General features: G+C 44.6%; 1 protein-coding gene across 2 annotated transcripts in view; it reads left to right on the top strand.

Annotated features, from left to right (window-relative positions):
• Positions 1-20,074, top strand: part of pcnx4 (pecanex 4) — an 84,086-nt gene that overhangs the window by 1,640 nt on the left and 62,372 nt on the right. For both annotated transcript variants that reach the window (XM_072491672.1, XM_072491681.1), the window contains exons 2-5: positions 10,300-11,040; positions 12,161-12,337; positions 16,568-17,088; positions 18,269-18,369. In XM_072491672.1, coding sequence (XP_072347773.1) covers positions 10,352-11,040; positions 12,161-12,337; positions 16,568-17,088; positions 18,269-18,369 — 1,488 coding nt within the window. In that variant the 5' untranslated portion in view covers positions 10,300-10,351. The remainder of the gene's footprint in view (positions 1-10,299; positions 11,041-12,160; positions 12,338-16,567; positions 17,089-18,268; positions 18,370-20,074) is intronic.

Genomic DNA, 20,074 nt, shown 5'->3' on the forward strand with positions numbered 1-20,074 from the left:
TTGCACACATTGTGTTGGGAGATTGCTGGCTCAGGAAACTAGCTAGGGATTATCTGGCATAGATGGAGATGTTTGACGGCTTCAAATTCCTAGGTGTGCACATCACCAACAATCTGTCCTGATCCACCCACGTCGGCGCTGCGATCAAGAAAGCACTACGCCTATACTTTCTCAGGAAACTAAGGAAATTCGGCATGTCCACATTGACTCTTACCAACTTTTAAGATGCACCATAAAAAGCATCCTATCTGGCTGCATCACAGCCTGGTATGGCGATTGCTCAGCCCAAGACTGTAAGAAACTACAAAGAGTCATGAACACTGCCCAGTCCATCACACGAATCCGCCTCCCATCCATTGACTGTCTACACCTCCCGCTGCCATGGGAAAGCGGGCAGCATAATCAAAGATCCGTCCCACCCGGCTTATTCACTTTTCCAACTTCTTCCATCAGGCAGGAGATACAAAAGTCTGAGAACACGCTATAAAAGATTCAAAAACAGCTTCTTCCCTGCTGTTACCAGACTCCTCTTATGGACTGATCTGATATCTTCACACATCTTCTCTACTGAGTAGTACTACACTCCTGTATGCTTCACCCGATGCTTATGTCTATGTATTTACATTGTGTATTTTATGTTTACCCTATGTACTTTTCATGTATGGAATGATCTGTCTGGACTCTATGCAGAACAATACTTTTCACTGTCCTCGGTACACATGACAATAAATAAATCTAATCCATAAAATGAATTTTGAGTTGTCAACAATTAGATAGAAATGGAGGGAGAAACACTCACTTGCAGGAAGGTGGGTTGAGAGGTAATCAAACAAGCTACCCCACTGTGCAAAATGTAACCCGTTTGTTGTTTTGTCCAACAACATTTTAAAAATTCACTTACAGGATCTGAGCATCGCTAGCTAGGTCAGCATTTATTGCCCTTGAGAAGGTGGTGGTGAGCTGTCTTCTTGAACCACTGCAGGTGGTGTAGGTACACCCACAATGCTGTCAGAGAGGGAATTCCAGGATTTTGCCCCGGTGACAGTGAAGGAATGGCGATATATTTCCAAGTCAGGATAGCGAGTGACTTGGAGGGAAACTTCCAGGTGATGATGTTCTTGCCCTTCTAGGTTTGGAAGGTGTTGTCTAAGGATCCTCGATGTGTTCCTGCAGTGCATCTTATACATGGTACACACTGCTGTCACTGTGCATTGGTTGTGGAGGGAGTGATAGTTTGCGGAAGGGCTGCTTTGTCCTGAATGGTGTTGAGCTTCTTGCATGTTGTTAGACTTGCACCCATACAGGCAAGTGGAGAGTATTCAATCACACTGATGACTTGTGCCTGCAGATGGTAGATAGGCTTTGGGGAGTCGAGAGATGAGTTAGTCGCAACAGGATTCCTAGCCTCTGATCTGCTCGTGTAGCCAAGGTATTTGTATAGCTAGACCAGTTAAGTTTCTGGTCGATCGTAACCCCAAGAATGTTGATAATGAGGGATTCAGCAATGGTAATGACAATGAAATGCCATGGAGTGATGGTTAGATTCTCTTTTGTTGGAGATGATCATTATTTGGCACTTGAGTGGCGCGAATGCTACTTGTCAGTCCAAGCCTGGATATTGTCAGGTCAAGCTGCATTTGGACATGGACTGCTTCAGTATCTGAGAAGTTGTGAATGGCAATGAATATTGTGCAATCTTCAGCACAACCCCCATTTCTGATATTAAAGGAGAAAGGAAACTGATGTAGCAGTTGAAGATGGTTGGGCCTACATGAACATAAGTTGTACTGATTTTAATTAAGTCTGAGCATAACTGTTTGTCTGTTGATTTGTGATTTATGAAATAAAGCAGCTTGATGGCTTTTATCTGGCCTTGTCTTACCAAATGTTGTTTTCTGTTTTTGAAAATGCTGGAGAAACATTTGAGGGCACAGATGTCATGGGAGACATATTGCATCCTCTGAGTTTCCTGCTTTATGAATTGATATTGGGTAGCGTGAGAGAGCTGCAATCCATAAGGGCTACTTACAGGAATGACGGAGTTTATTGAACCCAACAAGGTATCTGTAGAAGATCCTGAATTTGTAACAGCACTGTTGATTATTGGCAAATTAGTCTGGTTTGTGGGTTCAAGCCTACATAGCTATTGCTATTGCTGTCAAAGTCCCAGATCAGTAGAATACTTAAAAATGAAGCGTATGACTTTAACCTAAGTTAAGCTTTTTTAGTAACCCAAAGCATTGTGCCCAAGTATTCTTGACTTGTGTCCTTACAGAGAGAGAAAATCAGACTACATATTAGGCAAATGGAAATTCAGTTGGATAACTCCATTGTTTGGAGATGTATAAACATGATCAATTTCCATATATATCAGACAATTAGCAAAGTTAAATAAATTATTTATCACAAATCCACGTGCATTCCACATTATTTAAATATATTCAACTGATTCCTTGATAGCTAGTTAGAATAATAATAATAATAATCTTTATTGTCACAAGTAGGCTTACATTAACACTGCAATGAAGTTACTATGAAAAGCCCCGAGTCGCTACATTCCGGCGCCTGTTCAGGTACACAGAGGGAGAATTCAGAATGTCCAAATTACCTAATAGCATGTCTTTCGGGGCTAATGGGAGGAAACCGGAGCACCCGGAAGAAACCCACGCAGAATGTGCAGACTCCGCACAGACAGTGACCCAGCTGGGAATCGAACCTGGGACCCTGGTGCTGTGAAGCCACAATGCTACCCATTGTGCTACCGTGCTGCCCACCATGAATGTGTGTAGCTGAGATTTACAGAACATTAATATTCTGGGTTTGACCCATGGTTTGTGTTTAAGTGATTTGATCTCAACCAAGATCAAAGTAGAGATGCAGAAATTAACTTCAGTGCCCTTGGGTGAAGGAGGGAAAGGCCTCCCGATGACTGTTCAGTGAAGACCTCTGCAATGCAAGTGGATGGAAACTCGATGAGAAAAATGTTTTGTGGCTATGGTATCTCCTTCCCCTCGTATGGCTGCAGATGTTGAGGCATATGCGAAGAATAGCCACTTGGAGAAGGTGCTGTGGAACTGCATCAGCCAAACAAAAAGAATGGGGGAGAATTTGCGGAAAAAGGCAGAGGGAAGTTTCCAACATAACGTATTTTAAAAAATATATATATTTTTATTCTCCATTTTCACATTTTCTTCAGAATTTACACCCCACCAACAAACAGTAAACGGTAACAAATACAATGTCAATCTCCTTATCAACAACTGCGATCCCATCCTCCCACCACCGCCCCCCCAAACAACAGCCCACCTGACAATATAAGCATCAAATAAAACAAACCCTCCCAAGGTGCAGACCCACAATCCTCAGCTTCTGTGGCCTGGATCTGTTTCCAGGTCTTCCATTTTGGCTCGCCGACCCTTGTTGGTCTCTTTCTCTGCAACTCCTTCCCCATCGAAGTGAGTTGATCACTGTGCTGCGATAATGCCTCTTCCACTTCCTTCAGTGTCTCATCTTGCTTCCGCACCTCAGCCACTGCGCTTGATACCGGAGCAATCGCCTCCTCCACCAGCACTTTCAATACCGCCCCCATTTCCTCCTTCATCGCTTCCATGTGTTTTGTGAACTGTTTTTCAAGTTCCACAGCCATCACCTTGGTCATTTCTTCTGCTGTGAATTTTGCGGTCTTCCCTGGTGCTCCAGCCCGGATCCGCTTTCCTTACAGTTCCTGGGCTGACATTTTCACTCACTGGCAGACTTTCGTTAACCCCCTTTTTCACGTCTGTTTTCCTCCCAAACTTGGATATTTCTCCTCCCTCTGCCTTCTTACAACCTTTTCAGCCTCCGTTGCCCCCGGGTCCGGGCGTTAAAACTCCAAAATTCCTATTCCCGAGCGGGAGCCCTCCAGTGTGCGGCTGCCTCACGCCCGCCGTCACCGGAAGTCCAACATAACATATTAATACTGTTATTCAATCTCTTGAGATTTTTTACAAATTGTAATGTTTCAGATACATTCTTAAAATACTTTTGTTCATTGGGAATATACATCATAAAAATTGAAGAATTGTTTTGAAATTTTGATGATGCTCTGTACCAGTGGGACAAGACATAAACCATTCCATAATAGATTTCAAGCTGATTTTAAAAAAGTATTCTATGTTTGGGTATGAATTCTAATTGCAGCGAGAAAATGTACTTAGAATGGCAATTAGGGATTATGTGGAGTTCAATCAGAATGGGGCGGTGTCAGCGGGCATTTTTTGGGAAGCACTGAAGGCAGTGGTCTGGGGAGAAATTATCTCATTCACGGTTCGTGCGAACAAGAAAAGGAGGGGGGGACATGACCGTCTAGTGAGCGAGATAGTGGAGGTAGACACGGAATATTCGAGGGTGCCCACCGTGGAGGGATTGGCGAGGAGGAAGAAGTTGCAGGGGCAATTTGACAGGCTGATAACGGGGAGGGCGGTAGGGCAACTGCGTAGGGCAAGAGGGGTGCAATGTGAGTATGGGGAGAAGGCGAGCAGCATGCTGGCGCACCAGCTGCGGAGGCAGGCTGCGTCCAGGGAAATATTGAAGATCCGGGCTGGGGATGTGGTGTCAGAGCCAGGGAAGATAAATGAGGCATTTAGAGAGTATTACCATGGACTTTATGAGGCTGACCCAGGAGGAGAGGGGGAGACATGGGGTGGTTTCTGGACGAGCTGGAATTTCCCCAGGTGGAGGAAGCAAAGAGGCAGGCGTTGGAGGAGCCCCTGGGGCTGAGGGAGGTGCTGGATAGTATCAGGGGTATGAAGTCGGGGAAGGCCCCTGGGCCGGATGGGTACCTGGCAGAATTTTATAAGGAATTTGCGGCGGACCTGGCACCACATCTGTTGGGGCTGTTTAATGAAGCACTGGAGAAGGGGGAGTTGCCGGAGACGATGAAGCAGGCAGTAATCACACTAATCCCCAAAAAAGGGAAGGATCTGGTGGAATGTGGGTCGTATAGACCCATATCACTATTGATCACGGATGTGAAGGTATTGGCTAAGTTGTTGGCGGGGAGGATGGAGGATAGTGTCCTGGGGGTGGTTGCAGAAGATCAAACAGGCTTCGTGAAGGGCAGGCAGCCTGCGGGTAATACAAGACGGCTGTTGAGTGTGGTGATGAATCCGTCGAGAGCTCGTACCGGAGGTGGTGGTGTCCATGGACGCGGAGAAAGCATTTGATTGGGTGGAGTGGCGGTACTTGTTCAAAGTTTTGGGAAGGTTTGTGTTTGGGCTGAGATTTGTGGCATGGGTGCGGTTGCTGTATGTGGCGCCAAGAGCGAGGGTGAGGACGAATGATATGAGCTCACGAAGCTATGACTTACACAGGGGTACGAGGCAGGGGTGCCCGCTGTCGCCGCTGCTGTTTGCGCTGGCCATAGACCCATTGGCGATGGCTCTCAGGGGGTCGACAGAGTGGCAGGGGATAATGAGGGGACAGAGGGAGCATCGGGTGTCGTTCTATGCCGATGACCTCTTGCTGTATGTTTCGGATCCGTTGGAGAGTATGGGAAGGTTATGGGCCTGTTGGGGAGGTTTGGAGGGTTCTCAGGATACATGCTGAATGTAGGGAAAGGCGAGGTATTCCTGGTGAATGAGCTGGCACAGCGGGCTAATTTAAGGGGGCTGCCATTTACGGTAGCGAGGGATAGGTTTTGGTACTTGGGGATTCAGGTAGTGAGGGAATGGACGGGGCTCCATAAGTGGAACTTAACGAAGCTGGTGGAGGAGGCCAGGGAGGATCTTAAGAGGTGGGATATACTGCACTTAACGTTGGCGGGGAGGGTCCAAGTGGTGAAAATGAATATTCTGCCAAGGTTCTTGCTTAACTTTCAGGCTCTCCCGATCTTTATACCAAAGGCCTTTTTTCGGAAAGTGGACACAATCACCTCTGACTTTGTATGGGCGGGGAAGGGGCCGAGGGTGGGGAGGACCCTGCCACAGAGGCAGCAGGGGAGATTGTCGTTGCCAAACTTGCTTCATTATTATTGGGCGGTTAATGTGGACAAGGAGCGGAGGTGGTGGGAAGGATAAGGGATAGAGTGGGTTAGGATGGAGGAGGAATCTTGTAAGGGGTTTAGTTTGAGGGCTATGGTGACGGCAGCATTGCTAATGGCTCCGAGTAGGTATTCAGGGAGCCCAGTGGTGCAGTCCACGGTGAAGATATGGAATCAGCTGAGGAGGCATTTTAGGCTGGAAGGGATGTCGGTGCTAACGTCGCTGTGCGAGAATCATGGGTTTGAGCCGGGGGGGTTGGATAGTGTATACAGGAGGTGGAGGGAAGTGGGGCTTGTCAAGGTGAGGGATTTGTATTTGGAGGAAGGGTTCGCCAGTCTGGAGGAGCTAAGGGAAAGGGTAGAGCTGCCGAGGGGTAGTGAGTTCAGCTATCTATAGGTTAGGGACTTTGCACGAAAGGTCTGGAAGGGGTTCCCTAGATTGCCGGGATACACCCTGCTGGAGCGACTGCTGCTTCCAGATGTGGAAGGGGAGGGACGAATTGGGGATATATATAAGTGGCTGGGGGAGCAGGGAGGCGAGCGGGTGGTGAAGATCAAGGAGAAATGGGAAGCGGAGTTGGGAATGGAGGTCAATTGTGGAGCATGGAGTGAGGCACTGCGAAGGGTAAACGGGACCTCCTCTTGTGCAAGGATGAGCCTGATACAGTTTAAGGTGGTGCACAGGGTGCATATGGCTCGGGTGAGAATGAGTGGGTTCCTTCAGCGGGTAGCAGATGAGTGTGAGAGTTGTGGGCGGGGGCCAGCGAATCATGCGCACATGTTTTGGGGTTGTGAAAAATTGGGAAGATTCTGGGCGTGAGTGTTCGCGGTCTTAGCCAGGACAGTGGAGGAGGGAGTGGACCCGGACCCTTTGGTGGCGATATTTGGGGTTTCAGAGAAGCCGGAGCTCATGAAGAGGAGGGAGGCCGATGTCTTGGCCTTCGCCTCTCTGATTGCACGGCGGCGAATTTTGCTGGAGTGGCAGTCGGCATCGCCATCGGGGGTAGCAGCATGGTTGGGTGACCTGTATGACTTCCTGCGGTGAGGGAAGATAAAGTATGAGTTAAGGGGCTCAGCAGGGGAGTTTGAGAAAAGGTGGGGGATGTTTGTGACCATGTTTGAGGAGCTATTCGTCGCAGGGGGGGTGTGGGGGGGTTTTGGGGAGGGTGAAAAAGGAGAAAAGTCTGTACAAATTGTATAATTGATTGTTAGGAAGAATGTACAAAATGTTTCCCGGGGTGTTTATTTACTGTAACCTACTTTGATACAAGTTTGAATAAAATGCGTTTAAAAAGAAAATGTGCTTAGAAAATAGCAAAATATGCACAATTTTCATAAACCCAGTTGTTTATCATTGGCAGTCATGCAAGAACTTTCTGCTCTGACAGGCTGCCCTTTTGTTTGGGACTTCAGTTGGACATTTTGTCTTGGCTTGGATGTTGAAGATTTTCAACTGTTGTGGGGGAGGGCGGGGGGGGGGGGGAAATGTTTGAAGGAGAGAATCATCATGGAAGTTATAAGTTTCACCTTTCTCATGGAGAAACTACAGTACTCGACTGTCCCACAACAATGGACAGAAAGCATAGCTGCGAGGTGCAGACAGTTGTTGGGTGGTGACGGAGAGCAGAAAAGAAGTTAAATATTTTGAATGAACCGTTCTGTGTTTCTTGTTTGTACCCAGGCGAAAGGCAGAGGTTTGAAGCATTTTTATTATCTCCGACATTGTGAATAGAATTAGGCAGTCAACTAAGTACAGACTATGACAACTGATCACCTGTTAAAAGTGCAGGATGTCATAGAAACACATCTTAAGTTGGTTGGGTAAGTTACATAGAAACGATTTCCCCTCATAGGGAATGTAATACAAAAGGGCATCATCTTAAAATTGGAACTGGGCCATTTAAGATTGAAAACAAAAAGCAACTTTTCACACAGTAGAATTCAGGAGCCTTGTCTCTTTATGACTATAAATACTGGGTTAGTTAAAACTTTCAAGAAAGACAGGCAAGGGATATAAACTCAAGGTAGGCATATCAGCCATGATTTCACTGGATGGCAGAACAGGCTCTGGGACTGAATGGATTTACCAAATGTGCACAATTGAAACAGACCATTCAGCCCAACCAGTCCCATGTTGATACTTCCCTTACTGAGAGCAAATAATCCCCTGATCTTATCACTTTAATAATAATTTTTTTAATAATCTTTATTGTCACACGTAGGCTTACATTTACACTGCAATGAATTTACTGTGAAAAGCCCCTAGTCGCCACATTCCGGCACCTGTTCGGGTACACGGAGGGAGAATTCAGAATATCCAATTCCCCTGACAGCATGTCATTCGGGACTTGTGGGAGGAAACCGGAGCACGGAGAAAACCCACCCAGACACGGAGAACGTGCAGACTCCGCACAGACATTGCGGAGCTGTGAAGCAACAGTGCTACCCACTGTGATACCGTGCTGCCCTGTACGGTCTCCAACCCTGAATGTTGGAGACTCCCTGAATGAGGAGTAACAATGAGTCTTTCATCAAGGAGTTTCTCAATCTTCAGCTGCTTCATCAATGACTTGCCTTCAAAAGTGGGGATACTCAGTGTACCATCCATGACTTCTCAGATACTGAAGCAGTCCATGTCCAAATGCAGAAAAACCTAGACAGTGTCCAGGATTGGGCTGACAAGTGGCAAGTAACATTCTTACCAGAAGTGCCAGGAAGAGCACCAACCGGAGAGAATGTAACCATCACCCTTTCACATTCAATGGCTGGTTTAGCACACTAGGCTAAATAGCTGGCTTTTAAAGCAGACCAAGGCAGGCCAGCAGCACGGTTCAATTCCCGTACCAGCTTCCCCGAACAGGTGCCGGAATGTGGCGACTAGGGGCTTTTCACAGTAACTTCATTTGAAGCCTACTTGTGACAATAGGCGATTTTCATTTCATTTTTTCATTTCATTGCTATCACCAAATCTCCCTCCCCCACCCCCCCATCAACATCCTTGGGTTTACCATAGTAAGTTCACTCGACCAGCCATATAAATACTGTGGCTATAAGAGCAGGTCAGAGTCTAGCAGTCCTATGGTGAATAACTCTCCTCCTAACATCCCAAAGCCTGTCCATTGTCTATTTGGCACAAGTCAGGAGTCTGATGGAATATATGTTTCATGGATTAATGCAGCTTCAACAACACTAAAGAAGCTTGACACCATCCAGGACAAAGCAGTTCACTTGATTGGCCCAATCCACAAACACTCACCACTGATGCACAATGACATCAATGTGTACCATTCACAAGATGCACTGCAGGTACTCACCAAGGTTCCTTAGATAGCACCTTCCAAACCTACGACCGCTACCATTGAGGAGGACAAGGATAGTAAATTCATGGGAACATCACCACCTGAAAGTTCCTCCCCAAGCCACTCGCCATCCTGCCATAGAAATATATCGCCATTCCTTCACTGTCACTTTGTCAAATTCCTGGATATCCATCCCTAACAGCACTGTATGTATCTACACCACAGACTACAGCGGTTCAAGAAAGCAGCTTACCTCCACCTTCTAGAGGGCAGTTAGGAATGGGCAGTAAATTCTGGCCTAGCCAGTGGAGACCACATCCTTAATGAATTTTTAAAAAAGAACGAAAAATGCACATTGGCAAGGGGAGATAAAATAGTGAGATAAATGATCCTTTTGGGGCAAGGTACAAAATTTAATAAATTGATAAAATAGTTAATTTTAAGCAGGCGCTGTAGGAAGTACATCAAAAACATTTCATGGAGGTATCTGGGAATGAGATTTTAGGGAGTGAAGAACAAATAGTTGTGTTTTAAGCAAGTTCTTTAATCTGGTAGCTAAATACTACAACATATCTACTTGCACACTGGTAGCATCTGTAAAGGAAATTATTTTGAGCGAGTTATATAATCTATTGATTCAGTAAATTTGCTGTTACATGGGTAAGTTAGTTTTGCATTTGGGTGGAGCAGAATCACAGTGCACATAGATGCTGCATTACAGGTTTTGAACTATCCATGTCATGGGATATTTGCTGCTTATTTAGAAAGTTTGTAAGTTTCAGTAATGTTCTACAATTATAATACATGCTTTCATTCTTGTGTTCGCCTCCCTCAACACCATGTAAATCTGTTTTGCATAGCTGAGCTGAATTGTGATGCCAAATTTTAAGTGCTTGTTTGCTAGGTATAATAGTGGAGATAATGTCTGTAATTCTAAGCTTGTTAGCTAGATGTCTTACTGTTAAATTCTGACATTCCCAGGCAAAACAACGCTCAGAAAATACTAACGATGTGAGAATTGTGCGAAATCAGGATGGGTCCAGATGTCCCGCTACTGAATGACTACAAACAGGAATTCTTCTGGAAACGATTTCCACAGACGGTACTTGGAGGACCACGATTCAAACTTGGATATTGTGCTCCACCTTACATCTATGTTAACCAGATCATCTTGTTCCTGATACCATGGGTTTTTGGTGGTGTGGGAACAGTTCTTTATCAGCTAAATGCATTAGAAGATTATTGGGCATCAATCCTTGCTGCAGGATTGATGCTGCTGGCAGCCTTCATTGTTCAAGGCATGAACCTGTGGGTCAGACAGAGGAATATGACTGTCGAAGCATTCTCATCTGGAAATACTTTGGCAGATGAGGATGAATTTGATTTTTCCAGCTGTGCTGGGCCAGAGACAATAAAATTCATCATACCTGGAAAAAAATACTTAATTAATACAGTCTTTCACTCTATTCTAGCTGGAGCATTATGTGGCCTTGGAACATGGTATTTGCTACCTAACCGGTTAATGATACTGTATGCCAATACAGGAGCAACATTTGTGCTCTTTGTTTTTGGTTGGGTGACTGTGTGCATTGGAGAATATTCATTAATAATAAACACTGCTGTGGAGACTGCTACATTCCAGCCACAAGATATGTATGAAATCAATGCACTTACCAGGCCACTTCATATTTTTGCTTTCATTGCAGTGGATCTTGCCTACAGGTATACAACTTTTTTAATTTTTATGTTGAGTTGGTGCGAAATTAGTTGAAGAATTACAACTGAATGAAGTGGCCAAGGCTGTGTTTGGATTCAGATTTTGCCCTGATTTTCAATTGTGAATTTCCATTATGATTTGTGATGTTTTAATGATGCTGTTATCCATATGGCGGGATGTGTCATTTAGGTCTGAAATTATCCAAACTTTGAAATATTTGGAAAATATTTTGGTGGAATTTGTTTGATTTAAATTATTTAGTTCTTCCATTTTAGGGCTCTATTTGCGAATATTAATGGCTGGAGTCTTTGAAAGTTTTTTGAACGGAATAACCTTCCCGAATAAGGGTTACAGTGTAGATGGTTCAGTAGGGCAGCTTACGTTCAAGGAAAGTTGGTACATATTGAGTTTTAGAGAAATGTTATGTCTCCAATTGAACCTGTCTTAATGTTACTTCCTTTAGATGAGTGGAAATTAGCCAGTCAGTTCTAAAAGAGCTGACCAAATGTGGGAAATTGGCTCACATTAAGCCCAGCTACCAGCACGGTAGCACAGTGGCTAGCACTGTGGCTTCACAGCACCAGGGTCCCAGGTTCGATTCCCCGCTGGGTCACTGTCTGTGTGGAGTCTGCACGTTCTCCCTGCGTCTGCGTGGGTTTCCTCCGAGTGCTCTGGTTTCTTCCCACAGTCCAAAGAAGTGCAGGTAAGGTGGATTGTCCATGCTAAATTGCCCTTAGCGCCAAAAAAAAGGTTAGGCGAGGTTATTGGGTTACGGGGATAGGGTGGAAGTGAGGCCTTAAGTGGGTCAGTGCAGATCGATGGGCCAAATTGCCTCCTTCAGCACTGTATGTTCTATGTTCTATGATATTGTGGATCGAGAAGGTAGAATGTGCAGCGCTAAATCTATTTTAAATTAAATATTTTACTTAATCTGAAGATTTGTTTTCCATTCTTGCTAATAGAAATTTCTTGCCTTCTGGTTTGACCAAATTCTAGTTGCTCACAATATTTAACTAACAGCATGCTATCTGAACATGGAGATTAGATATAGAATATAGAGATTGATGGGTGAAGCATTTTGTACAATGTTGCCTTTTGAATTAATATGACTTTTCCTTTCCTCAGATTTACTGTAAACTCAACCCTGCTTCAAATAAATCAGATTTTACACATTATTTTTGTATTTCTGCCTGTCCTCTGGGCAGTTGGTATTTTGCCTCCTGTGGATGCACTTTTCTTATGGCTTCTCGAGCAAATCTTAGAATTTGGGTTTGGAGGTTCACCCATGGCAACCAATTTAAGGTAAGATTCAAATCTTCCCAAATGGAAAGTGCAAGATGATTTTGATAGAAAAGACAGTTGCTTCACAAACTTAACATTTTATATTTGTGTACTTCCTCATCCAATAGCCCACAAGCTATATTATATTTCATGATGGCCAATTTGATATTGGTTGGTCTTCCTGAATCTCGCTCTGAGGCAGCATTAGTACAACATTTGATGATGCTGCAAAAGTTCTTCAGAGCATATGGTTTTATGCAAGGGTTGTGATTGTGTTAAGATGCTGCTCATAAAACCAATTCACAATATTGCTCTAAATTGTACAGTAAAGCTTTTCATTTTCAAGACCACATGTGAAAGGCAATTTCTCTTCCCCTCTGATAAATGTTTTTTCCTACCCTCCTCTTTATGGCATTACAACTAAACTTGAACTTGTCCTCATTTGTATGATGTACATATATGTACTTGCAGTAAGGGCCACTGGAGAGTGGTCAGAAGGGGGAACCGTTGCCAGTCTCTTTCCTAACCGAGAGGTACTGAAGCTAATTGTTGGAACCATCTGCCTCAACCAATTGGGCAAATAGCAGGCATAAGAATATGGAGCATTTTCTCAAGTTTATGGTTCCCTGATTTAATTTAACCAAGTTCATTAAAAAAATGTAAATTAAGGTTATGCAACAGATTAGACAACCTATTACTTTTGCAAACTGTGGCGCAAACACTTTTAGCACATCCTATTTCATTTTATGTTGGTGGGGTGGGAGGAAAAATCTCTGTATTTCAATACCTTGCATTATGTCCGATTCAATAGTAATTATTCAAGGGACTGAGTAGTTGAAGAAAATAACTGAGCGATGGAAAGAAACGGTTGGAAGAATGTCCAATTGTCTAACTTTTATACACATGCATTTCCTGCTTTTATACACATGCATTTCCTGAAAATGAGACCGTGGACTGTTTACAATACTTTTTGTTGTTAGTTACCAGGTAATACTCTGTAACATAATTACAAACACTTTATTCATGCAGCAGTTTTCAGTTCTGATTTTCTTTTTTATCTACGGGAAGTCAAACCAGGGTGGCATTTTCCGGCTGTTCATGCCGGTGGGATCTTCCGATTTTGCCAATGGCACACGCCCGGTGGATTCAACGGGAAATCCCGTTGACAACAATGGGACCAGAAGATCCCGCCGCCGAGGAACACACCACATGGAGGCCAGAGAATCTCGACCCAGATGTCTAAAAACAAATAAACACCTTTTTGCTCAATATATTTAATTGCAGATCAGCCACCAGTTGTCATTCTTGCTGGAACTTTTATTCCATTGAGACCTGCAATGTGCTTGATAGTTGACAAGCGTACAAAACATTTGTGCTTTAACTTTGTAACACTGAAATTGCTGAACTTGAAATGACATTGTAATGTAGCAATACCTGTGTTTGCAAAATGTTGTGACACTATTATAATAATGCAGTTCATCAAATGCATTTAGTGCTACGGCAGTTAACATTTTATTTGTGATCTCTCTCTAACATCTTCAACACATCCTGCTTCTGTTAAAGGTTAAATGTGTTAGTAAGTTTCTATTTTAAATAGAAATACTTTGCTGGAAATTTTGAAAAGCATCAGGATAGATAAGTCCCCTGGGCCTGATGGGATATACCCAAGGTTACTACGGGAAGCGCGGGAGGAAACTGCTGCGCCGTTGGCAATGATGTTTGCGTCCTCACTCCACTGGACTAGTACCGGTTGATTGGAGGGAGGCAAATGTTGTTCCCATGTTCAAGAAAGGGAATAGGGAAATCCCTGGGAATTACAGACCCATCAGTCTTACGGCTGTGGTGAGCAAAATATTGGAAAGGATTCTGAGAGATAGGATTTATGATTATTTAGAAAAACATAGTTTGATTAAAGATAGTCAGCATGGCTTTGTGAGGGGCAGGTCATGCCTCACAGGCCACATTGAATTCTTTGAGGATGTGACTAGACACATTGATGAAGGTTGGGCAGTGGATGTGGTGTATATGGATTTCAGTAAGGCATTTGATAAGGTTCCCCATGGTAGGCTCATTCTGAAAGTTGGGGAGCATGGGATACAGGGACATTTGACTGTCTGGATACAGAATTGGCTGGCCAAAAGAAGACAGCGAGTGGTAGTGGATGGAAAGTATTCCGCCTGGAGGTCGGTGACCAGTGGTGTCCCGCAAGGATCTGTTCTGGGACCTCTGCTCGTTGTGGTTTTTATAAATGACTTGTATGAGGAAGTGGACGGGTGGGTTAGTAAGTTTGCCGATGACACAAAGGTTGGGGGAGTTGTAGATAGTGTTGAGGGTTGTTGCAGGTTAGAACAGGACATTGACAGGATGCAGAACTGGGCTGAGAAGTGGCAGGTGGAGTTCAACCTTGATAAATGTGAAGTGATTCATTTTGGAAGATCGAATTTGAATGCTGAATACAGGGTTCAAGGCAGGATTCTTGGAAGTGTGGAGGAACAGAGGGATCTTGGGGTCCACGTACGTAGATCCCTCAAAGTTGCCACCCAGGTTGATAGGGTCGTTAAGAAGGCCTATGGTGTGTTGGCTTTCGTTAACAGGGGGATTGAGTTTAAGAGCCGCGAGGTTTTGCTGCAGCTTTATAAAACCCTAGTTAGACCACACTTGGAATATTGTGTCTAGTTCTGGTCGCCTCATTATAGGAAGGATGTGGATGCTTTGGAGAGGGTACGGGGAGACTTACCAGGATGCTGCCTGGACTGGAGGGCATGTCTTATGAAGAAAGGTTGAGGGAGCTAGGGCTTTTCTCACTGGAATGAAGAAGGCAGAGAGGTGACTTGATAGAGGTGTACAAGGTGATGAGAGGCATGGATAGAGTGGATAGCCAGAGACTTTTCCCCAGGGTGGAAATGGCTGTCACGAGGGGGACATAATTTTAAGGTGATTGGAGGAAGGTATAGGGGAGATGTCAGAGGTAGGTTCTTTACACAGAGAGTTGTGTGTGTGTGGAATGCACTGTCAGCAGAGATGGTGGAGTCAGCGTCATCAGGGACATTTAAGCGACTATTAGACAGGCACATGGACAGCAGTAAATTGAAGGGGTGTAGGTTAGGTTGATCTTAGATTAGGATAAATGGTCGGAACAACATCGTGGGCTGAAGGGCCGGTACTGAGCTGTACTATTCTATGACTATGTTCTATACGGGCCCCCGCACTTCCGGGTCGGAGGCATACTCCATGGCGGACCATGGAGACCGCGGAGTTGGACCCTAAACATAGTGCCCCCGATCGGCCGCGCGCCCGACCCTGACCGCCCGCCCAAAAATTGCCCAGCCGCGTATAAGGCCCCCCCTGCCCTCCGATTGGCCCGCCCCCAACCAGGGCGGCCGCGGATTGGGTCCGCAGCTGCCATGCTAGTATTGTGACCGACAGGACCATGTTAGATCCAAGCCGTCGGGAATCCGGCCGAGGAGGGGGGGGAGAGAATGGCGAGACGGGCCTCCAACAATGGCCGCATGTAGGTGATATGCGGCTCAGTGTACTCTCCGAATCGTAGAACCAGCGCCGGTCCCGATTTCGTGCGCCAAAATGGATTTTCCTTCCTGGCGCCGGCCGTGATTTCAGCGTCGGGGCGGAAAATCCATTTTGGCGCACAAAATCTCTCTTCATAGTCTCACTGAGCAAAAATTTGTTGATTTAAGTCTTAAATTTCAATTGACCCAACAGTGTTTTGGGGCAGAGTTCCAGACTTCTACTATCCTTTTATGAAAAAAATGCTTACTGATTTCCTAAATGGCTTAGCTGTAATGTTAAGGTTTGCCTTCTTGATGTGGATACTTCCATCAGAAGAAACAGTTTTTCTACATCTACCCTATCAATTTCCTTATTGATCCAAATTCCCCTCTCCGACACACTGACTCATCTTCCTCTAAGCTCTGGATCTGCTTCAACTTCATCCTTCCACTGTCCCTGGCCGCCTCCCCAACCACCCCTTTCACCTCCAAAGATGATGTCCTTCCTTAACCTTAATTCTGTTATCTCCATGCTCTAACCCTGCTAATTTGATTTTGTTTGCCTAAGCACAACACTGCCGAAAATCAGCTGGTGGAAGATCATTTCTTTTCCCTAATGAAATTTATGCAAACATGTACTTGACAACAGTTACAGAATTTGTGGCTACATTAAAAAATTCTCCAAAGCTGGTATAGTGTTGTGCTGATGTGTTTAATTTTGCATCTATGATTTTTATTTTTGCAGGCTGTTGGTTATGTTCATTGTGTCTGTTGGAGTGGTGATTGCAACATTCTTTATCCCCAGCACACTTGGTGTGGTGCTGTTCACAACTGGAATGGGATTTATACTTAGTCTTGATCTCACCCAAGTTGAAGCTTCATTCAGATTCTGCTGCAGGACAGCTCGTGCCTCATTGGAATATCCTAAACATTTAAGGAACCGAATTGGATGGCAGCTTGGCTGGAAAGAAGCCTTGATTTATATTAGCTTTCTTATAATGACACTTGCAGAAGCTGGTTTATTACATTACTTTGCAAGAAGATCAACTACATCGAGAACAAGTCCCCAAACTATAATAAGCTATATTTTAATAGTAACTCTGGTAGTATGGAAGATTTTTCGAGAAATTCAAAGTGCATATGTCTTGTTTGGAATCTTTCGAAATCCTTTATTTCCTAAAGGCATAAGAACTGTGAAAATTTTTAAGCAGAAACAAACAATATTGATGAAGGCTGGCTTGATTCAAAGGATTCTCCTCAATCTCAGTAAGTCAGCTGAAACGTTATTGCTGTTTAGTTTATTTCTGGAAATATGTCTTTTTTAATCTCTCCCGCTCCTCCTATTTAATCTGTTTAATCCTTCTTTGTTTCTCCTGTGTGTCTAAGTGGGTATTCACTAAAATTTTATCTTTCACTTTTTAAAAGCAGTCTTTAACAAGTGCAACAATATGAGAGGGGGTAAATTGGGAAGAGACCACTGGGTGGTGCTGTGGCCCACATGATTGTAAAGCAATTGGAATTTGTGGTCTGCGGCAACAGGAAGTAGTGACTGCAATCTTGCATTGCTGATTTGCTGGTGCTCCTCTTGAAAGTCAGCAAAGACTGGTGTTGAAGCCTGTGCTGAGGAAAAAGGTGACTGGACCTAGCACAGAGAGAGTGGGAAAAAGTCCAGAGGGCTTGATATTCAGGACAGATATCCAACAAAATGGAGAGAGATGCCTTTGTTTGTGAGAGTGTATTTTTATCTACAAAAGTGATTAAATCAGTATAGAATAGTACATTTGTGCAGAGAGACGTTGCACCCTTCCAGATGAAGGTGGAATTCTAGCGAAAAGAAAAATAGACAAATCTTATTCAAAAGCAAACATGGGGTGGGGTTCTCCAGTCCCCCAGCCACCTGTTTCTCGGTAGTGTACCGTTCGCTGGCGGCAGGATTCTCTACTCATGCCGCTTGTCAATGGGATTTCCCATTGGAGCCACCCCTCGCCGCCGGGAAACCCACGTGGGGTTGTGCTGCCGGCGGGAACATAGAATCCCAACGGCTGGAGAATTCTGGCCATAATGTTTAAAAACCTGATGATCCTGTGGTCCTACAAATTGGAATGTAGCATAGTGCTATGGGGCGGTGAGACAGGTTTCCCTTTCCTCAAACATTCCTCATCAAAGTTCATCTTTGTTTTCTACCAAATAAAAATGACGTGAACTTTTATTAACATAGCACTTGAAACTTGTTGAAAAGAATTTTGTCAGTTGATAGTTTTCATTTCCTATTTTCAAGTCCTGGCTCTTGCCAACTGTCTATAGTATTAATGAACAATGTACAGTATCTTTGTTTTTGCTTGTTCAATGTTATCCTTTCAAAATGTGAAAAACATAATGAAGCATTTTGCATTTTTTAGAGATTTAAGTGGGTTAAATTGTTCCAATAACATTCTGTTTGTTCCAGTCTCTCCATTTGCCATGGTAGCCTTTCTCTCTGTTGATACTTCACTACAGGATCTGCACACAGTATCTCTTTGTATTGGATTTACACGGGCATTCCGAATAGTAAGTTTTTTTTTGTTGTAAATTGGTGCAGGTTAATTTTTTAAAACTCTTTTGTTATGATCCCCTTAGAAACCAATAACGATTTTCCAAAAGAATTTAGAATTTCCAGTGACCAACTTAAAGGAATGACAATATTTCAAGATTTTTTTTTTTGTAAAATATTTTTATTCTCCACTTTCACATTTTCTCCAGAATTTACACCCCACCCACAAGCAGTAAATGGTAACAAATACAAAGTCAATTTCCTTATCAATAACAACGATCCCATCCTCCCACTACCCCAAGGAACGACCCACCTAACAATATAAACATCAAATAGAACAAACCCTCCCACGGTGGGACAAACAAAGGAGAATTAAAAGGGAAAGGAATTAGGAATCGCCTATGGTCACCATTAACCTATAGAGTCCCCCCCCCCGCCCCCTCCCCCCCCTAACATTCAATGCCATCCAATCCCCGAAAGAGTACCGTAGATGACACCCATGCATACATTTACATGAGGCTACATCAGTACATGACCACTTCTCAATTCAGCCACACCGCACCTTATTGATGTACAGCGCCTTCTTCACCCGGCTGAAGGCAGCCCGCCTCCTCGCTAGCTCCACCGTAAAGTCCTGATATATGTGTATGCCAGCTCCAACCCACTGCACCACCCGCTTCTGCTTTGCCCAGCACAGGACCTTCTCCTTCACACTGTACCTACGAAAACACAGAGTCACTACTCTTGGCGGCTCACTCTTCTTTGGTACAGACCTCCACGACCGATGAGCCCAATCCAGTTCATATCGGGAGGGATCATCACCCTCCCCCAATAGCTTCGCCAACATCGTGGCAAAATACTCAGTCGGCCTCGGGCCTTCCACTCCTTCGGGAAGACCCACAATCCTCAGATTCTGTCGCCTGGATCTGTTTTCCAAGTCGTCCATTTTGGCTCGCAGACCCTCGTTGATCTCTATCACCTTCCGCATCTCCTTCCCCATCGAGGTAAGTTGATCGCTGTGCTGTAACAATGTCCCTTCCACTTCCTTCAGCGCCTCGCCTTGCTCCCGTACCTCAGCCACTGCGTTCAATATTGCCGCCCTCACCGGAGCAATCGCCTCCTCCACCAGCACTTTCAATACCGCCCCCATCTCCTTCCTCATCGCCTCCATGTGTTTTGTAAACTGCCTTTCGAGTGCCGCCGCCATCACCTTAGTCATTTCTTCAGCCGGGGACAATGCGGCCTCCCCTTGTGCCCCAGCCTCCATTTTTCTTGTCGTCCCCGCGGTGACCTTTCCACTCCCCGACGGACTTTCAGCTGTTTTTTTCACGGCCGTTTTTTTTACTTGTTCTCGACATCCTTCTTCACTGTGCCTTCTCCCTGCTTTTGCCGCCTCTGTTACTCCTGGGACCGGGCGTTCCCGAGCGGGAACCCTCCAATGTGCGGCTGCCTCCCGCCCGCCGTGACCAGAAGTCCCCGACGATATTTCAAGATTTTAAGACTTACTGTAACATACAAACTAAAAGCAACAATAGCTGAACATTATTTCAAGAGGCAACTTAGTCCAAACTGCAGAAAAGATCCCCATTAAACATTTAAAATTACTGGAAATCTCCGTCTACAGTTAATCTGTACTCTGTCCCTTAAGAGGACCCTTCATTCTTCAGGAGTGATTCTTTCCTCCCTTTTCCTTTTCCAGTCAGATAACTTCTTGAATTGACT

Source organism: Scyliorhinus torazame, chromosome 2 (assembly GCF_047496885.1).
Source record: "Scyliorhinus torazame isolate Kashiwa2021f chromosome 2, sScyTor2.1, whole genome shotgun sequence".
Taxonomy (NCBI): domain Eukaryota; kingdom Metazoa; phylum Chordata; class Chondrichthyes; order Carcharhiniformes; family Scyliorhinidae; genus Scyliorhinus; species Scyliorhinus torazame.